General features: G+C 35.4%; 1 protein-coding gene across 3 annotated transcripts in view; it reads right to left on the reverse strand.

Moving 5' to 3' along the window:
* Window positions 1–5421: 5421 nt before the first annotated feature.
* Window positions 5422–19813, reverse strand: part of LOC106089903 (delta-1-pyrroline-5-carboxylate dehydrogenase, mitochondrial) — a 106275-nt gene continuing 91883 nt past the window's right edge. For all 3 annotated transcript variants that reach the window (XM_059363288.1, XM_013255898.2, XM_013255897.2), the window contains exons 7-8: window positions 7009–7127; window positions 5422–6946 (exon numbers count right to left, since the gene is read on the reverse strand). In XM_059363288.1, coding sequence (XP_059219271.1) covers window positions 6831–6946; window positions 7009–7127 — 235 coding nt within the window. In that variant the 3' untranslated portion in view covers window positions 5422–6830. The remainder of the gene's footprint in view (window positions 6947–7008; window positions 7128–19813) is intronic.

Raw genomic sequence — 19813 nt, forward strand, 5'->3', positions numbered from 1 at the left:
TAAAGAAGGCGCAGCGGAGCGGGCCCTGGTCAGCTATTATATATATAAAAAAATGTTTATTTACATAACAAATTTAAAATAATAGCGAAATTAGACTATTTAGTTTTAGGTTTATCATTAAGTCTATAAATATTTTATGGGTCTGGTTTACTTCTCTGTGTGAATATCATGAAAGACAATTTAGGTACCATTATCAATAAGAATGAGATTAAATATGTATTCCTTTCTTTAACTAACCTTAACTTTTTACACATGAACGCACAAAGCATTGTACCTAGATCTGCTTCGATTACGCTAGACGAGATACGGGATCTAGTGGGTGATGGAATTTTTGATGTTGTTCGTCTATCAGAATCTTGGCTTAACACCTGTGTTCTGGATAGTGCGGTTAGTATAAATGGGTACAAACTATTCAGAAATGACAGAATTGTAGGAAGGGGAGGAGGAGTATGTATGTATGCGAACAAGAAATTTGAATCGCGAATTGTTTTTGATATTATGAAAGAAGGATTGGTGGAAGGGCTATTTGTCGAAATTGATTTAGTAGAAGGTGCGAAAGGACTAATTCGTGTTTTATATTTACCTCATGGGGCAATACAGAACAGTGAACATATTATATTGGAACTTGTTGGGAGGTATGCGAATACAGTGGTTATGGGAGACTTTAATGTTGATTTATTTGAACAAGGGTTTCTAATGAGAGAATCTTGTGGTAGATTGGCGCTGGAAATAGTTCATAACTGCCTTCCCACTCATTTTAATTTATGCACTGATAGTACTTCACTATTGGATTACATTCTGGTATCTAATAGGAATTTGGTTATATGAATTTCAATTTCCGGCATTAAACTCGCACCATGCGGTTATCTTTATGGCTTTTGCAATTCAGGGTAATTCGGAACATAACGTGAAATATATTAGGGATTATAATGCTTTTAATTTTGATAATTGTGCCATTGATGTGAGTGCAATGGATTTCAGTGACATCTATTATACCACTGATGTAAACTGTAAGATAAATGTAATAAATAGAGTGGTTATGGTTTTTTTCGAGCGACATATCCCACTTAAGAGGGTATTTAGTCGTAATAAGGCTGCGTGGATGGGAGAGCCTTTGATTCTTGTAGGGCTTACATAGACATCCTGTGGGCAGATTCCAGTGTCCCTGGAATGTGTAGGGTAGTTCCTAGTCTCGCAAGCTCATCCGTTCAGCCATCTCGTTGAGATATCTGAGACAGTCTAGGGTGATTTTTGTGTTCAGAAATACGTTCTTCGGGGATTTAATGGCTGTCTGGCTCTCTGAGAAGATATTTATCCCAATCGTCGTAATGACAATATATCTTAGCCATTCCTCCACTTCCTTAATTGCAAAGATCTCGGCTTGATACATACTGCAGTGGTCGGGTAACCTTTTCGATATGAACTGTTCTAGATCTTTAGATTACGTCCCAAAGCCCACCAGATCGTTTAGTTTGGAACCATCCGTATAGAAGTCTATGTAACTTCTGTTACCAGGGATATCGTAGTTCCAATCAGTGTGAATTACACTGCCTGGAACATCGGTTATTGTATCAAGGATAACACAGTGTCCGTAGCAGCCATATGACCAATGAGAAAGCTCCTTTAACCTCACGGCAGTGGTCGCTGCAATTTGGGTAGCCACAATGTCCAGAGGCATAAGATGAAGCATTAAATTCAGTGCATCAGATGGTGTCATCCCCAGTGCGGGTGTGATGCCCAAAGAAGCCATCCATTGGATCCGGTTAAGTATTGAGCAGTAGGAGGATTTTTGAAGTGCCGTCTACCAGACTACAACATCATATAGCATTATAGGTCTGACAACTGCAGTATATACCCAATGCACGACAAGCGGTATAAACCCCCAACCTTCGCCAATGGCCCTCTTGCAGGCGTATAGGGCAAGAGTGGCCTTTCTTGCCCTTTCCAAAATGTTGGATTTGAAGTTCAATTTCCTGTCCAACAAAACACCCAGGTATTTTGTGCTTTCTGTAAATGGAACATTCTCTCCACCCAAGGAGACAGGTTCCACTGTATCTTCTGCTGAAAAGAACTACTTCTGTCTTGCTCGGATTTATACCTAGACCACTTTCGGTAACCCACTTTGCTGTTGCAACTAGAGCTTCCTGAATTATATCTCTTAGAGTGTTTGGAAACTTTCCCACTTTTACGTCTTTTTCCTACAGAGACTATAATATATTGTTAATGACTATATTCCAAAGCAGATGAGACAGTACACCGCCTTGAGGTGTTCCTCTACTGACCCATCTTTTTCGATCCACAGATCCCAAGCCTGCCGTAATGCATTTTTTAGTGAGTAAGTTATTAATAAACTTCTTACGGTAGAGTTGTTTCCTAGAAACTCCAACTCCTTCATGATTGACGTCGGTTTTACATTATTGAAAGCACCTTTAATGTCAAGAAATGGTACCATTGCATATTCGTGAAGTGCTGTTTCAGTAGATTTTCCTTTACTACAATATATGCATACTGCTGCCCCGACAGGCGATCTCCAGGGATCTTTGCCCTAAGATATGTTTCTATCAACCTCTCAAGAGTCTTCAGCATAAAGGATGACAGACTAATAGGACGAAAATCTTTCGCCTTCGTGTGGTAGGGTTTTCCTGCTTTCGGAATGAAAATGACCTTCGTGTCCCTCCATCCCACAGGTATATATGACATTCTGATACAAGCAGAGTATATCTCTCTAAGCCAGGCAACCAGTCTATCAGACACAGCTTGTAATTCAACCGATGATACATCATCAGGGCCTGGCGACTTAAAGGAGTCGAAACTTCTTATCGCTCAAAGGATTTTCGGCTCAGACACAATTTCACTAATGGCCTTCGACGAATGCATATCAGTGACATCCTCTTCTGGCGCCACGTTGTACGTTGGAGAATTTCCGGGAAATGTGTATCAACGAGTAGTTCTAGTGTTTCCTCACTAGACATTGTCCATACATTTTCTGACTTCTGGATATACCACACCGTAATAGGTCTCGAGACAGAATCTTCCTTTGCCTAGAGGCCTCAGATGTATCCTCCACGGAGATGTAGAATTCTTCTTAGCTCGCCCTTATATTTTCTTAGCTAGGCTTTGTAGATGTCCCAATCGTGTGGTGCTTTTGTGGCTTTTGCTCTGTTGAAGAGTTTTCTACAGTCCGTCCTTAGACCAACCAGCTCTGGGGTCCACCATGGCAGTCGCTGTTTGCCCCTTGCCTTGGCACTAAGGCATGCTGACACAAGCGAGTCATTCAGGGCCTTCGTGATCCGCTTGACGATGTCTATATGACTATGTCTATATCCTCCGTTGTTTCCACTTCCTCTTCTAGAAGGGACAGTGGCGAAGAATTTGTGACGAAATTTATTCCAATCCGCCTTTCTTCTGTTTAGCCGAGGGACCACTTCTTCAGTATTTTCTACAAGGCTAAAACTAATATAACGATGATCAGAGAAGTTGTGGTCATCCAACACTTCCCAGTCGCATATTCTTCCACTTATATCTTTTGATACAAAGGTAATATTTAGTACCTCCTGATTGTTCCTGATAATAAAGGTCGGTTTATCCCCTTTATTACAAATCACCAGATTGCAACTTATAATATATTCGATAAGCAGCTCACCACTTTCCTTGACATCCGAACTTCCCCATATCTGGTGATATGCATTAGCATCACTTCCAACAATGAGGCTTTTCTTCCCTACAGAAGCAGCTTCAACCAACGACTTAAGGTTTGAAGGCGGCATCTCTGAATCGAGAGCCATATAAAGGGAAGCCTGCCAATAATGAGATTTGTTTATTTCAAGGCTGGCTACTACTAAATCTTTAATACATAGCGACGGAAGAAGAAGAACATTTAGACTACCCTTTGTAACAATAAAGGCTCTGTGTCTCCCATTCCCCGTACTTTTGAGAAGTTTAAATCCCGAAATTCTTAGTCCACGCACCATTTCTCCACACACCCAAGGTTCTTGGATAAGAAAAACGTCAAATCCCCCAGCCATCAGGAGGACCGTTTAGATTTATCTGTAGAAACCGTACCATGGTCAGGATTCAGAACTGCCACCACTGTTGTGTTAGCCTCGTCTTCAGACTTCACAAGGAGTTCGTCCTCACAAGATTCGTTAGAACTTGTCATAATGAGCTTCCGTACGCATCCAGGGGCAGACGAGAAAGCTGTGGAATCACTCTTTCTCAGGACTCTGGGCACTTGCGGTGTGGACAATTTCTCCTTAGATGCTTCACTAGCTGCTGCTGTCGAAGTACTTTCTGAGTCCCGTGCTTACCCGCTGGCGCGCACTTTGAGCCCAGTCCAACTTTGTGACCCACCCACACAGGGCTTGTCGGGTCCCGTTTCGATGCCATCCCCTCCTGTCTCGATTGTAGTAGAGGGGTTTTTAGTCTCCTGCAATCCGCCAGACTTTAGCGATGTGGTTGATAGTTCTTCAGGGAAGTGTTCAGCAACAACTGCTGATTCGTCTCCTGATTCCCCAACCCCAACGCTTCTATAGACCTTCAGTTTCAACTCGTTGAATCCGTAGCATACAACCCATTCAGACTTGTTGAGGGCTGCGAGACAGCTGGAGTTAAGTACGAATACTGCATGTCTCCGGTCACCATCAGCCTCATCCAATCTACTAATCTTCCAGTCGGTGGTTGAAAGATTGGGATTAGCCATTGGTCGAGAAGGAATATCTTCCTTCTTGACTAAATGTAGTGCTGCAACTGGCCAGATCTCACCAATCTTTTTTTAGCGCACAACGATACATTTCAATTGAGCGTTGATCGCCGAAGGCAATCAATCTGTATCGATACCAGCCTGCATCGTCACAAACTGCAGGAGACCCTGGAAATTCGGCAAGGACATCGGAGTATACTGACGACAGTCCATTGACTATCCCACTCCAATTATTCTTAGGTATGCAGCCCTTTTCTTCTCCCTTGTCGACAACTGCCATCACCAAACAGTCCCTAGCTACATTAGCAAAGGTTCTTGGACCCATCTTACTGTTGTTCGCCTTGGTTCTTTTAAGCATGGGATGCTCTCCATGTGACGGCAGCCTTTTGGTTGACTGCGGTGCAGTTTCCGAATCTAGACGTGTAGTCTTTGGGGTAGCCTGTGCAGCGAATTCCCTAGCCCAATTTAGGGAATCTCTTTCGCTATTAGTGAGAGTCTTAGGATCATTCGCACCAAGCCTCTCAATAAACCTGAGAGCGATGCGTCTTCTATATTCCAACATCATAAGGGGAAGGCTTAGGCAATTTATAGGCATGCGAAGAAAGAATAGGTTCGGCCTTGTCCTTTAGACTCGAGCCAGGTCTCTTTTTTTTCAGTTTTTTTTTTCATTATTGCATACATGATGCAAACATAGCCATATAATTGAGAAAAACAAGTTGTAGTATATTTTTAAAAAGACCGGAGTTTTTCTTCCAAATTTCAATCTTTATTTCCAAACTTTAAAATAAAACAATGCTGTTGTATGTATCATAATATTCAAGTGTATTGTCAAAAATCTATGTCTCGTGTACAGTTTAGTTTTCTCGTTTCATCTTCTCCTAACTATCTAGCGCTCTTCACATTTTAAACGACAAATATATATACACCCAGAAAAATTAGTCTACTGATTGCAGCAAAAACTGTCTGCTGATAGAAAATGAAAGATTTTGAACTTTTGAATAAATCCATTAAAAATTTTTTGGAAACAACAATTGAGGCAATTGTTACAATTTAGTAAACAAAATTTTGTTTGACAATTTTAGTCGTTAATTTTGTATTTAAAAGCATATATTGAAAAGTATATGGAATATAAATTTTTTTTAAATATTTACAATTTTTTTAAGCTTTTTAAATTTTCAAAATTTGAAAAAAGCAGAAAATATTTAGTGTTTTAGCAACAAATTACTCCTGTCCCATTTTCAGCAGACTTTGTGCAGCATTTTTGCTGTTTTTACTAAAAAATTTCTATGAGTGTATATATATATATATATACTTTGTCGTGTATATATATATATATATATATATATATATATATATATATATATATATATATATATATATATATATATAAAACTAATAATAAATAATTGAAAGATTGCAAAACATTGCATAAAACAATCTTCTATAACATAACAAACAATAAACAAACTAAATCGATTTGATAACTTTGAGGGGAATACATGTAAATATGATGGCATATGGAATAAAATAAATATATTCAAATTTACAAGTATTCAAACACTTAGAATCAGCATACCATTTAGGTGTTCTCTTTTATGTAATAAGGTTTAAATTAAATACTTCAGTTTTAATTCATGATGAATTGAAGATTCTGACTAATTACGTTGTTTTTTTTTTTTTTTTGTGGTGTTGAAATTTTTTGGAGTGTTGACATTTTTACCATGAAATGGATTTCATTTTCAATTTATTTTTCAATGTTGCTATATATTTCTTTCATAAACATACATATAAATACAAACACATATTTAGTTGTAGTTTTAAAACTCCATTTTGTGGTTTTATTGGGTTTTTCAACACTAATGTTAAAACTTAAACTGAACATGGATATTTTTGTTGGTTTTGTTTCGTATTATTCGAGAAAGATTCGAGTTGATTAAATTGGATATACATGCATGTGTATGTAAACATATATAAAATATGCAATGGTATGTACGTATATCCGGCTCCATTCTCAATTATATTAAATTATTGTTGCAATGAGATTCCTCTTGAGATACAAGTGTAAGCTTTTTATTCGAATTCAAATTTCTAATTTTGTTGAGGAATAGCTAGCATTTTTAAGCTTTTTAATTTACTCTTTCATGTATGGATATCCAATATCACGCAGGGGTACAAAGGTCTCCTTAATTGCTTGTGGTGTGCACCAGCGCATGACGTAATGAGGCCCACCAGCTTTGTCGTTTGTTCCTAAGAAAAGGCGTAAAATTTATATGCGATGTAGTTCAGGGCGATGTAATCAGAAAACTTACCAGACATACGACCGCCGCCGAAGGGTTGTTGACCCACAACTGATCCAGTTGATTTATCGTTAATGTAAAAGTTACCAGCAGACATTTTGAATTCTTCCAAAGCATGTTTCAAAAATGATCTAGAAATAAGAAAATGATTAAATTAAAACGTTATACTGATAATTCATCAAAAAAGGCAATGTAGGAAAAAAATCCATTTTGAATTATTATATTGTTATTATGTTATTTATATTTGGATATTGACGTGTGTCTCTAATTTCACTTAATGGGGTGGATGCTCAATAAAAAAATTACCCATGTTAAGCCAATTGTTCAACGCAAGGGATAAGGTCATATCAACTTCAAATGTTTTGAATTTTGAAATTAATCTGAAATACATATATATATATATTTCTAGCCTTGTCAAGCCCTAGATTCATTCCAATCGCCTTTGATACCTTATCGAACGTGTTTTACGAGATAGTTTACGAATAACTTTCAATTTTTCTTTAATGCCGGTCCAACTGCGACTATTTTATACTTAACTAAAAAACTATTTGTTTCCTTATTGATTAAAACATATTATATTAAGCCGTCTTCACTGCAAAAAACACGCTTAACAAGTAAAAAGGCGTAAAGTTCGGCTGGGCCGAACTTTGGATACTCACCACCTCGGGTATACATGTAAACCACTTTCCGTCATAATCCGGTGAAGAATGCATTGCTTTGCCCCCAAAGCAGCTATATCGAAATATGGTTCGATTTACATCAAATTCGCCACGGACATTCTGTAGTCTATTAAGTAGAAGTCATTGTTCAATTTTGTAGAACCAAATATTGGCCTTTTTGGTAGCTGTATCCAAATATAGACCGATTTGAACCATATACGACACGGATGTCAAAAAGACTAACATAAGTCACTGTGTCAAATTTCAGCAAAATCGCAAGACTTTAAATCGAGTGATCGGTCTATATGGCAGCTATATACAAATCTGTACCGATCTGAGCCAAATAGAAGAAGGATGTCGAAGGGCCTTACACAACTCATTGTCCCAAATGAATGAGCCTTTTATGGACCCAAGACCTTAAATCGGCGGATCGGTTTATATGGCAGCTATATCCAAATATGGAACGATCTAGGCCAAATTAAAGAAGGATGTCGACTGGTCTAACACAACTCACTGTCCCAAATTTCAGCAAAATCGAACTTAACCTGCCTATGGACAAAGAAAAGAATCTGTGCAAAGTTTCAGCTCATTATATCTATTTTTGAAGACTGTAGCGTGATTTCAAAAGGCAGTCGGACGGGCATGGCTAGATCGTCTTAGATTTTTACGACGATGACAAAATGAATATACCCCATCCTTCGGTGGTGAGTATAAAAATACTCCCGGATGGGAAAATTACATCCTAAATTGTAATCTGTGGCATACCAAATATCAGTATGAAGTCCACCACGTTGTATGAACAAGTTCAATATAAAATTTTTTAGTTAGTAGTTTATGTAAATTCATTTATAAGACATATTCATTAACAACATGTAGAACATGTACTCCTTTGCATAAATTTTCCATAAATTTTCATTAACGAAACTTATTCAGTTTTTTAGGAATATGTTTCACACATTAAAAACACCATTCATTTGTGTATGATTAAGTTTCATAACGGTGGCAAATGATGATCCCAATAATCCTAATTAATATTTTTTAACAAATTTAACAAAAAAAATGGCTGAAAAATGTGTGCTTCTTCGAAGATTTATGTGTGGATATATTTTGTTTGACATTGTATGTGTCGGTATATTTCGGCAGCGGCTGCGATTCGTGGTTTTTCCTTAAAATTAAGATCCACCCAAATGTACGAGTATCCGCTGCTGTTGTGACCACACAATCAACGTAACGTAACGAAAAGGGTAGACTTTTTCTTTGTGTGTTTTTGTTGTTGGACAAGTGAGCGTGTATAGTGGCGTGTCGATCAGTGACTGCTTGTTTCGTTATTTGGCAGACAGTTTGCTTTTTTTTTTTTTTGAAGGTAAGCGGTTCGGAAGATAGCAACAGAAAAAAATGTGGCTAGATGTTATATATAAACAAAAAAAAAAAAAACAAGTGGCCCTTTTGTGAAAACTGTGACTATATAAACAATTTAAGATATAAAAGCAAAATGAATAAATCGTTGTAGCAACCTGCTTTGCTTTTTTAAAGGTGAATAATTCGAAAAGAAATTTTACTTGCGAATAGCATTTAATTTTCACACAAATTAACAGATTGGACTGGAGTATAAATATATTTTTGAAAACGCCTTTTATCAAAAAATATCCAATTTTTTTAAGATTTCTGGTGTACCTAATGCAAATGAGGTAAAATGTATTTAATTTTTTTATAATATTATAGTTGCTTCAAACAGTTATTTTTTTGTTTTCAATTAAGATATTTTACGTGGTAAAACAAAACTGCAGCTAAGATTTTTGAAACCTCAAGCAACCATTGCCTTTCGCAGCAGAGAAATATCCTAAGCAGCGAATAAATGTTCACTTTAGGTAAGTCCTATTTAAATTATTTTATAGTTACTTCAACTAACTGTTTTTTTTTATTTTAGACATTTTAGGCAGCAAATTAAAACTACAAGTAACCATGGGTTTTTGCAGCAAATATATAGCCAAATAGCCTAGAAGAATGGTAAAAACGAGTCAAAGGATACGGATAATAACTTATCTTGAAAATAAATGTTTTATAAATGCGAATGAGAAGTGAAGTGCAAGTGTTTTTCAACAGTCAAATTTGTATTCTTAACTTAACTTAAACTTTAAAATAAATAATTATTATTTATTAAAAATATCTTTTTGATTAAGCGAAAATTGCACATGTAAACCAATTATATATGTATTGCAAATAAAATAATAAATTTTCTATTTAATTTAATATTTCGGAATTAGAGAACACAAAATCAAATATTAATCATCGAAAAAAGCTTAATTGTTTTTCAAAATATTATCCCCATTAAGATCTATACACTTTTGCATGCGTTTGAAACAATTGTCGAAGCACTTTTGCCACTCTGATTGAGGTATCTCCAAAACATGCATTCTGAACGCATCAACCGCTTCTTCAGGTGTCATTTTATTTTTTACGTACGGGAATAAAAAGAAGTCATTCGGTGCCAAGTCAGGACTATACGGCGGATGAATCGTCAAATCGATGTTTTAAGTGCTCAAAAATGCTGTTGTTTCGTATTTTCGGAGCATTTCTTTCGACCATTGTGTGGGATCCAACGCGAACAAATTTTTTTGACGATCAAATGTTCATGCAATATTGAATGTATGCTGGTCCCACTAATGCCTAAGGTTGTCTCAATCTCACGACAGGTCACATGACGATCTTGGAATATCAATTGACGCACAGCATCAATGGTTTTTGGAACAACAACTGATTTTGACGACCATTTACGAAATTCGTCTTGGAGTGAGCTTCAGTTGAATTCACCATACTATCGATAAACACTGGTTGTTGATGGAGCTTCATCGCCAAAAATTGAATTAAGTTCATCGATGTACTGTAGTTGAGTTAATCCACGTCGAAAGTTTTAAACAATAAACAAACCGTTCTGAGTACGTGTAACCTCAAAAATAGGTACACAATGTATGTAAGCATTGGGTAATGTATTCATGGGAACTAGTCATTCCTACTACCTAAAGTAAATAAAACCTTACTTTCTCCTTATACCTAATACGTTGTAATTAATTTCCATGAAACAGGAAAAAGAGAATAATTTTTAAGAAATACATCACTTTTTCCAAATTTATATGTAATAATGAAAGGGTTATCATACGACCAATTTGTATTATTGGTATAAAGACGCATAAAAAATTTCCATAACTACGTTGTGTTATTGATTAACAGTTTTGCAATTTGGATTTATGATAAGCTTAAAAATCCAATTGAAGTGGTTATTAACTCCATATACGATTTATTTCAAAGTTGCCGTTTCTTTTAAGCAACTTTTACCGCTTTAATAAAAATAAATAATTGATATTTTTCACATGAATAAAACAACTTTTTATTTCAATGGATTGCTTAAAACTATAAAAATATATTTTTTATTGAATTGTCGTTTCCATCATGAACCTCTCTTCATTGACGAACTCATGGTTGTAAAATGTGTTATAAAAAAAGTAATTTACAAACATATTTAAAATAATAGTAATAAATACCAAACTCAGCATTTTGCGTACGGTACAGTACCGCGAAATCTAGATCCACATTTGTTACCTTTTGTCCTCAGCGCCGTTTTCCAAGCCAATATATCTCTATAATATAGAGTCTATATACATAATAATATAATACAATATAGAGTCTTTATGGGTAATATACTTTTAAAATAAGATAATGTTAACAATTTGTATACCCACCACCGTAGGATAGGGGGTTTATTCATTTAGTCAATCCGTTTGCTACACATCGAAATAGTAATTTCCGACCCTACAAAGTATATATATTTCGGATCGTCGTAAAATTCTAAGACGATTAACGATGTCTGTCTGTCCATCCGTCTGTCGTAATCACTTTACAGGCTTCAAAAATTGAGATATTGAGCTGAAATTTGGCACAGATACGTTTTTTTGATGTACGCTGGTTAAGTTCTTGAACGGGCCAAATCGGACCATATTTGGATATAGCTAATGCCCATAAAAACTTCATTTTTCATCCGATTTTGCTGAAATTTGAAACAGTGGGTAGTCTTAGGCCTCCCGACATCTGACCCAAATATGGTTCAGACCGGACTATATATAGATATAGCTGTCATATAGACCGATCTCCCGATAAAGGGTCTGAAGCCCATAAAAGCTTTATTTATTGCTCAATTTTGCTGAAATTTGAAACAGTGGGTTATTTTAAGCCTCCCGACATCTGACCTAAGTATAGTTCAGATCGGACCATATTTAGATGTAAATGCCATATAGACCGATCTCCCGATAAAGGGTCTGAAGCCCATAAAAGCTTTATTTTTTAACCGATTTCGACGAAATTTAAAACAGTGACTACCAACATCTGACCCAAATATGGTGCAGATCGGACTAGACCGATCTCCCGATAAAGGGTCTGAACCCCATAAAAGCCCCATTTATTACCCGATTTCGTTGAAATTTGAAACAGTGGTTAGTTTTAGGTCTCCCGACATCCGCCCCAAATATGGTTTGGATCAAACGATCTCCCGATAAAGGGTCTGAGGCCCATAAAAGCATTATTTTTTATCCAATTTCACTGAAATTTGAAACAGTGAGTAGTTTTAGGCCTCCCGCCATCCGAACCAAATATGGTAAAAATAGGCTTTATTTATTATTTATTACCCGATTTTGTTGAAATTTGAAATACAAAATCTATAAGACCACTCAATGCCCGTGCCGAATTTGGGTGGATAAGTTATCCAATTTTCATCGGATTGTACACCCGAGGTGGTGGGTATGCAAAGTTCGGCCCGGCCGAACTTAATGCCTTTTAACTTGTTATATGCTGTATATACAACGTTTGCATTCTACAATTTCCTCCAAGTTGTTGCGATAGGAGTTTATCCATTCTATTTGTTCACATCCTAATTTTTTTGAGCAGCAAATTTTTGAGAAAAAAATTTATTCATTGAAATATTTTAAATTACTCTACTGTAAACGATTATTAATTTTACGTGCAAACGTCTAAATAAAACAAACAACCATTGCCTTTCGCAGCAGAGAAATATCCTAAGCAGCGAATAAATGTTCACTTTAGGTAAGTCCTATTTAAATTATTTTATAGTTACTTCAACTAACTGTTTTTTTTTTATTTTAGACATTTTAGGCAGCAAATTAAAACTACAAGTAACCATGGGTTTTTGCAGCAAATATATAGCCAAATAGCCTAGAAGAATGGTAAAAACGAGTCAAAGGATACGGATAATAACTTATCTTGAAAATAAATGTTTTATAAATGCGAATGAGAAGTGAAGTGCAAGTGTTTTTCAACAGTCAAATTTGTATTCTTAACTTAACTTAAACTTTAAAATAAATAATTATTATTTATTAAAAATATCTTTTTGATTAAGCGAAAATTGCACATGTAAACCAATTATATATGTATTGCAAATAAAATAATAAATTTTCTATTTAATTTAATATTTCGGAATTAGAGAACACAAAATCAAATATTAATCATCGAAAAAAGCTTAATTGTTTTTCAAAATATTATCCCCATTAAGATCTATACACTTTTGCATGCGTTTGAAACAATTGTCGAAGCACTTTTGCCACTCTGATTGAGGTATCTCCAAAACATGCATTCTGAACGCATCAACCGCTTCTTCAGGTGTCATTTTATTTTTTACGTACGGGAATAAAAAGAAGTCATTCGGTGCCAAGTCAGGACTATACGGCGGATGAATCGTCAAATCGATGTTTTAAGTGCTCAAAAATGCAGTTGTTTCGTATTTTCGGAGCATTTCTTTCGACCATTGTGTGGGATCCAACGCGAACAAATTTTTTTGACGATCAAATGTTCATGCAATATTGAATGTATGCTGGTCCCACTAATGCCTAAGGTTGTCTCAATCTCACGACAGGTCACATGACGATCTTGGAATATCAATTGACGCACAGCATCAATGGTTTTTGGAACAACAACTGATTTTGACGACCATTTACGAAATTCGTCTTGGAGTGAGCTTCAGTTGAATTCACCATACTATCGATAAACACTGGTTGTTGATGGAGCTTCATCGCCAAAAATTGAATTAAGTTCATCGATGTACTGTAGTTGAGTTAATCCACGTCGAAAGTTTTAAACAATAAACAAACCGTTCTGAGTACGTGTAACCTCAAAAATAGGTACACAATGTATGTAAGCATTGGGTAATGTATTCATGGGAACTAGTCATTCCTACTACCTAAAGTAAATAAAACCTTACTTTGAACTATTCTCCTTTTACCTAATACGTTGTAATTAATTTCCATGAAACAGGAAAAAGAGAATAATTTTTAAGAAATACATCACTTTTTCCAAATTTATATGTAATAATGAAAGGGTTATCATACGACCAATTTGTATTATTGGTATAAAGACGCATAAAAAATTTCCATAACTACGTTGTGTTATTGATTAACAGTTTTGCAATTTGGATTTATGATAAGCTTAAAAATCCAATTGAAGTGGTTATTAACTCCATATACGATTTATTTCAAAGTTGCCGTTTCTTTTAAGCAACTTTTACCGCTTTAATAAAAATAAATAATTGATATTTTTCACATGAATAAAACAACTTTTTATTTCAATGGATTGCTTAAAACTATAAAAATATATTTTTTATTGAATTGTCGTTTCCATCATGAACCTCTCTTCATTGACGAACTCATGGTTGTAAAATGTGTTATAAAAAAAGTAATTTACAAACATATTTAAAATAATAGTAATAAATACCAAACTCAGCATTTTGCGTACGGTACAGTACCGCGAAATCTAGATCCACATTTGTTACCTTTTGTCCTCAGCGCCGTTTTCCAAGCCAATATATCTCTATAATATAGAGTCTATATACATAATAATATAATACAATATAGAGTCTTTATGGGTAATATACTTTTAAAATAAGATAATGTTAACAATTTGTATACCCACCACCGTAGGATAGGGGGTTTATTCATTTAGTCAATCCGTTTGCTACACATCGAAATAGTAATTTCCGACCCTACAAAGTATATATATTTCGGATCGTCGTAAAATTCTAAGACGATTAACGATGTCTGTCTGTCCATCCGTCTGTCGTAATCACTTTACAGGCTTCAAAAATTGAGATATTGAGCTGAAATTTGGCACAGATACGTTTTTTTGATGTACGCTGGTTAAGTTCTTGAACGGGCCAAATCGGACCATATTTGGATATAGCTAATGCCCATAAAAACTTCATTTTTCATCCGATTTTGCTGAAATTTGAAACAGTGGGTAGTCTTAGGCCTCCCGACATCTGACCCAAATATGGTTCAGACCGGACTATATATAGATATAGCTGTCATATAGACCGATCTCCCGATAAAGGGTCTGAAGCCCATAAAAGCTTTATTTATTGCTCAATTTTGCTGAAATTTGAAACAGTGGGTTATTTTAAGCCTCCCGACATCTGACCTAAGTATAGTTCAGATCGGACCATATTTAGATGTAAATGCCATATAGACCGATCTCCCGATAAAGGGTCTGAAGCCCATAAAAGCTTTATTTTTTAACCGATTTCGACGAAATTTAAAACAGTGACTACCAACATCTGACCCAAATATGGTGCAGATCGGACTAGACCGATCTCCCGATAAAGGGTCTGAACCCCATAAAAGCCCCATTTATTACCCGATTTCGTTGAAATTTGAAACAGTGGTTAGTTTTAGGTCTCCCGACATCCGCCCCAAATATGGTTTGGATCAAACGATCTCCCGATAAAGGGTCTGAGGCCCATAAAAGCATTATTTTTTATCCAATTTCACTGAAATTTGAAACAGTGAGTAGTTTTAGGCCTCCCGCCATCCGAACCAAATATGGTAAAAATAGGCTTTATTTATTATTTATTACCCGATTTTGTTGAAATTTGAAATACAAAATCTATAAGACCACTCAATGCCCGTGCCGAATTTGGGTGGATAAGTTATCCAATTTTCATCGGATTGTACACCCGAGGTGGTGGGTATGCAAAGTTCGGCCCGGCCGAACTTAATGCCTTTTAACTTGTTATATGCTGTATATACAACGTTTGCATTCTACAATTTCCTCCAAGTTGTTGCGATAGGAGTTTATCCATTCTATTTGTTCACATCCTAATTTTTTTGAGCAGCAAATTTTTGAGAAAAAAATTTATTCATTGAAATATTTTAAATTACTCTACTGTAAACGATTATTAATTTTACGTGCAAACGTCTAAATAAAACAAACAACCATTGCCTTTCGCAGCAGAGAAATATCCTAAGCAGCGAATAAATGTTCACTTTAGGTAAGTCCTATTTAAATTATTTTATAGTTACTTCAACTAACTGTTTTTTTTTTATTTTAGACATTTTAGGCAGCAAATTAAAACTACAAGTAACCATGGGTTTTTGCAGCAAATATATAGCCAAATAGCCTAGAAGAATGGTAAAAACGAGTCAAAGGATACGGATAATAACTTATCTTGAAAATAAATGTTTTATAAATGCGAATGAGAAGTGAAGTGCAAGTGTTTTTCAACAGTCAAATTTGTATTCTTAACTTAACTTAAACTTTAAAATAAATAATTATTATTTATTAAAAATATCTTTTTGATTAAGCGAAAATTGCACATGTAAACCAATTATATATGTATTGCAAATAAAATAATAAATTTTCTATTTAATTTCGGAATTAGAGAACACAAAATCAAATATTAATCATCGAAAAAAGCTTAATTGTTTTTCGAAATATTATCCCCATTAAGATCTATACACTTTTGCATGGGTTTGAAACAATTGTCGAAGCACTTTTGCCACTCTGATTGAGGTATCTCCAAAACATGCATTCTGAACGCATCAACCGCTTCTTCAGGTGTCATTTTATTTTTTACGTACGGGAATAAAAAGAAGTCATTCGGTGCCAAGTCAGGACTATACGGCGGATGAATCGTCAAATCGATGTTTTAAGTGCTCAAAAATGCAGTTGTTTCGTATTTTCGGAGCATTTCTTTCGACCATTGTGTGGGATCCAACGCGAACAAATTTTTTTGACGATCAAATGTTCATGCAATATTGAATGTATGCTGGTCCCACTAATGCCTAAGGTTGTCTCAATCTCACGACAGGTCACATGACGATCTTGGAATATCAATTGACGCACAGCATCAATGGTTTTTGGAACAACAACTGATTTTGACGACCATTTACGAAATTCGTCTTGGAGTGAGCTTCAGTTGAATTCACCATACTATCGATAAACACTGGTTGTTGATGGAGCTTCATCGCCAAAAATTGAATTAAGTTCATCGATGTACTGTAGTTGAGTTAATCCACGTCGAAAGTTTTAAACAATAAACAAACCGTTCTGAGTACGTGTAACCTCAAAAATAGGTACACAATGTATGTAAGCATTGGGTAATGTATTCATGGGAACTAGTCATTCCTACTACCTAAAGTAAATAAAACCTTACTTTGAACTATTCTCCTTTTACCTAATACGTTGTAATTAATTTCCATGAAACAGGAAAAAGAGAATAATTTTTAAGAAATACATCACTTTTTCCAAATTTATATGTAATAATGAAAGGGTTATCATACGACCAATTTGTATTATTGGTATAAAGACGCATAAAAAATTTCCATAACTACGTTGTGTTATTGATTAACAGTTTTGCAATTTGGATTTATGATAAGCTTAAAAATCCAATTGAAGTGGTTATTAACTCCATATACGATTTATTTCAAAGTTGCCGTTTCTTTTAAGCAACTTTTACCGCTTTAATAAAAATAAATAATTGATATTTTTCACATGAATAAAACAACTTTTTATTTCAATGGATTGCTTAAAACTATAAAAATATATTTTTTATTGAATTGTCGTTTCCATCATGAACCTCTCTTCATTGACGAACTCATGGTTGTAAAATGTGTTATAAAAAAAGTAATTTACAAACATATTTAAAATAATAGTAATAAATACCAAACTCAGCATTTTGCGTACGGTACAGTACCGCGAAATCTAGATCCACATTTGTTACCTTTTGTCCTCAGCGCCGTTTTCCAAGCCAATATATCTCTATAATATAGAGTCTATATACATAATAATATAATACAATATAGAGTCTTTATGGGTAATATACTTTTAAAATAAGATAATGTTAACAATTTGTATACCCACCACCGTAGGATAGGGGGTTTATTCATTTAGTCAATCCGTTTGCTACACATCGAAATAGTAATTTCCGACCCTACAAAGTATATATATTTCGGATCGTCGTAAAATTCTAAGACGATTTAACGATGTCTGTCTGTCCATCCGTCTGTCGTAATCACTTTACAGGCTTCAAAAATTGAGATATTGAGCTGAAATTTGGCACAGATACGTTTTTTTGATGTACGCTGGTTAAGTTCTTGAACGGGCCAAATCGGACCATATTTGGATATAGCTAATGCCCATAAAAACTTAATTTTTCATCCGATTTTGCTGAAATTTGAAACAGTGGGTAGTCTTAGGCCTCCCGACATCTGACCCAAATATGGTTCAGACCGGACTATATATAGATATAGCTGTCATATAGACCGATCTCCCGATAAAGGGTCTGAAGCCCATAAAAGCTTTATTTATTGCTCAATTTTGCTGAAATTTGAAACAGTGGGTTATTTTAAGCCTCCCGACATCTGACCTAAGTATAGTTCAGATCGGACCATATTTAGATGTAAATGCCATATAGACCGATCTCCCGATAAAGGGTCTGAAGCTCATAAAAGCTTTATTTTTTAACCGATTTCGACGAAAATTAAAACAGTGACTACCAACATCTGACCCAAATATGGTGCAGATCGGACTAGACCGATCTCCCGATAAAGGGTCTGAACCCCATAAAAGCCCCATTTATTACCCGATTTCGTTGAAATTTGAAACAGTGGTTAGTTTTAGGTCTCCCGACATCCGCCCCAAATATGGTTTGGATCAAACGATCTCCCGATAAAGGGTCTGAGGCCCATAAAAGCATTATTTTTTATCCAATTTCACTGAAATTTGAAACAGTGAGTAGTTTTAGGCCTCCCGCCATCCGAACCAAATATGGTAAAAATAGGCTTTATTTATTATTTATTACCCGATTTTGTTGAAATTTGAAATACAAAATCTATAAGACCACTCAATGCCCGTGCCGAATTTGGGTGGATAAGTTATCCAATTTTCATCGGATTGTACACCCGAGGTGGTGGGTATGCAAAGTTCGGCCCGGCCGAACTTAATGCCTTTTAACTTGTTATATGCTGTATATACAACGTTTGCATTCTACAATTTCCTCCAAGTTGTTGCGATAGGAGTTTATCCATTCTATTTGTTCACATCCTAATTTTTTTGAGCAGCAAATTTTTGAGAAAAAAATTTATTCATTGAAATATTTTAAATTACTCTACTGTAAACGATTATTAATTTTACGTGCAAACGTCTAAATAAACGTCGATTTTCACTTTGGCGGCTTTGTACACACATTTATCAATAGAGCTTATCAACATTTTACACAACGATTTCCTATATGACTCCTAAAATATGTACAGATTTTGCTCGAAATTCTATATATCTAATTAAGCAAATTTTAATTTCGACGAATAAGACTACATATCCAATGTGGTGTATGGTATCAAAAGGTCGGCCGTATCTGATTTTAGCCCATCCTTACATGTTAAGTAAGAAACAAGTAAAAATGTATTAAGTTCGGCAGGGCCGAACTTTGGATACACATCAACATATTTATTATATATTTATTAGTATACCCCATAGGATGGGGTATACTAATTTCGTCATTCTGTTTGTAACACCTCGAAATATGCGTCTAAGACCCCCTAAAGTACATATATTCTTGATCGTCGTGACATTTTAAGTCGAACTAGCCATGTCCGTCCGTCTGCCTGTCGAAAGCCGATCTTGGATCTGTATTTTTTGGGCCGCTAGAGGGCGCAATTCTCATCCGATTTGGCTAAAATTTTCATGAGGTGTTTTGATACAACTTCCAAAAACTGTGATGAGTATGGCGCAAATCGGTACATAACCTGATATAGCTGCCATATAAATCGATCTGGGTCCTTGACTTCTTGAGCCTCTAGAGAGAGCAATTCTCATCCGATTTAGCA

Source organism: Stomoxys calcitrans, chromosome 1, assembly GCF_963082655.1.
Source record: "Stomoxys calcitrans chromosome 1, idStoCalc2.1, whole genome shotgun sequence".
Lineage (NCBI taxonomy): Eukaryota > Metazoa > Arthropoda > Insecta > Diptera > Muscidae > Stomoxys > Stomoxys calcitrans.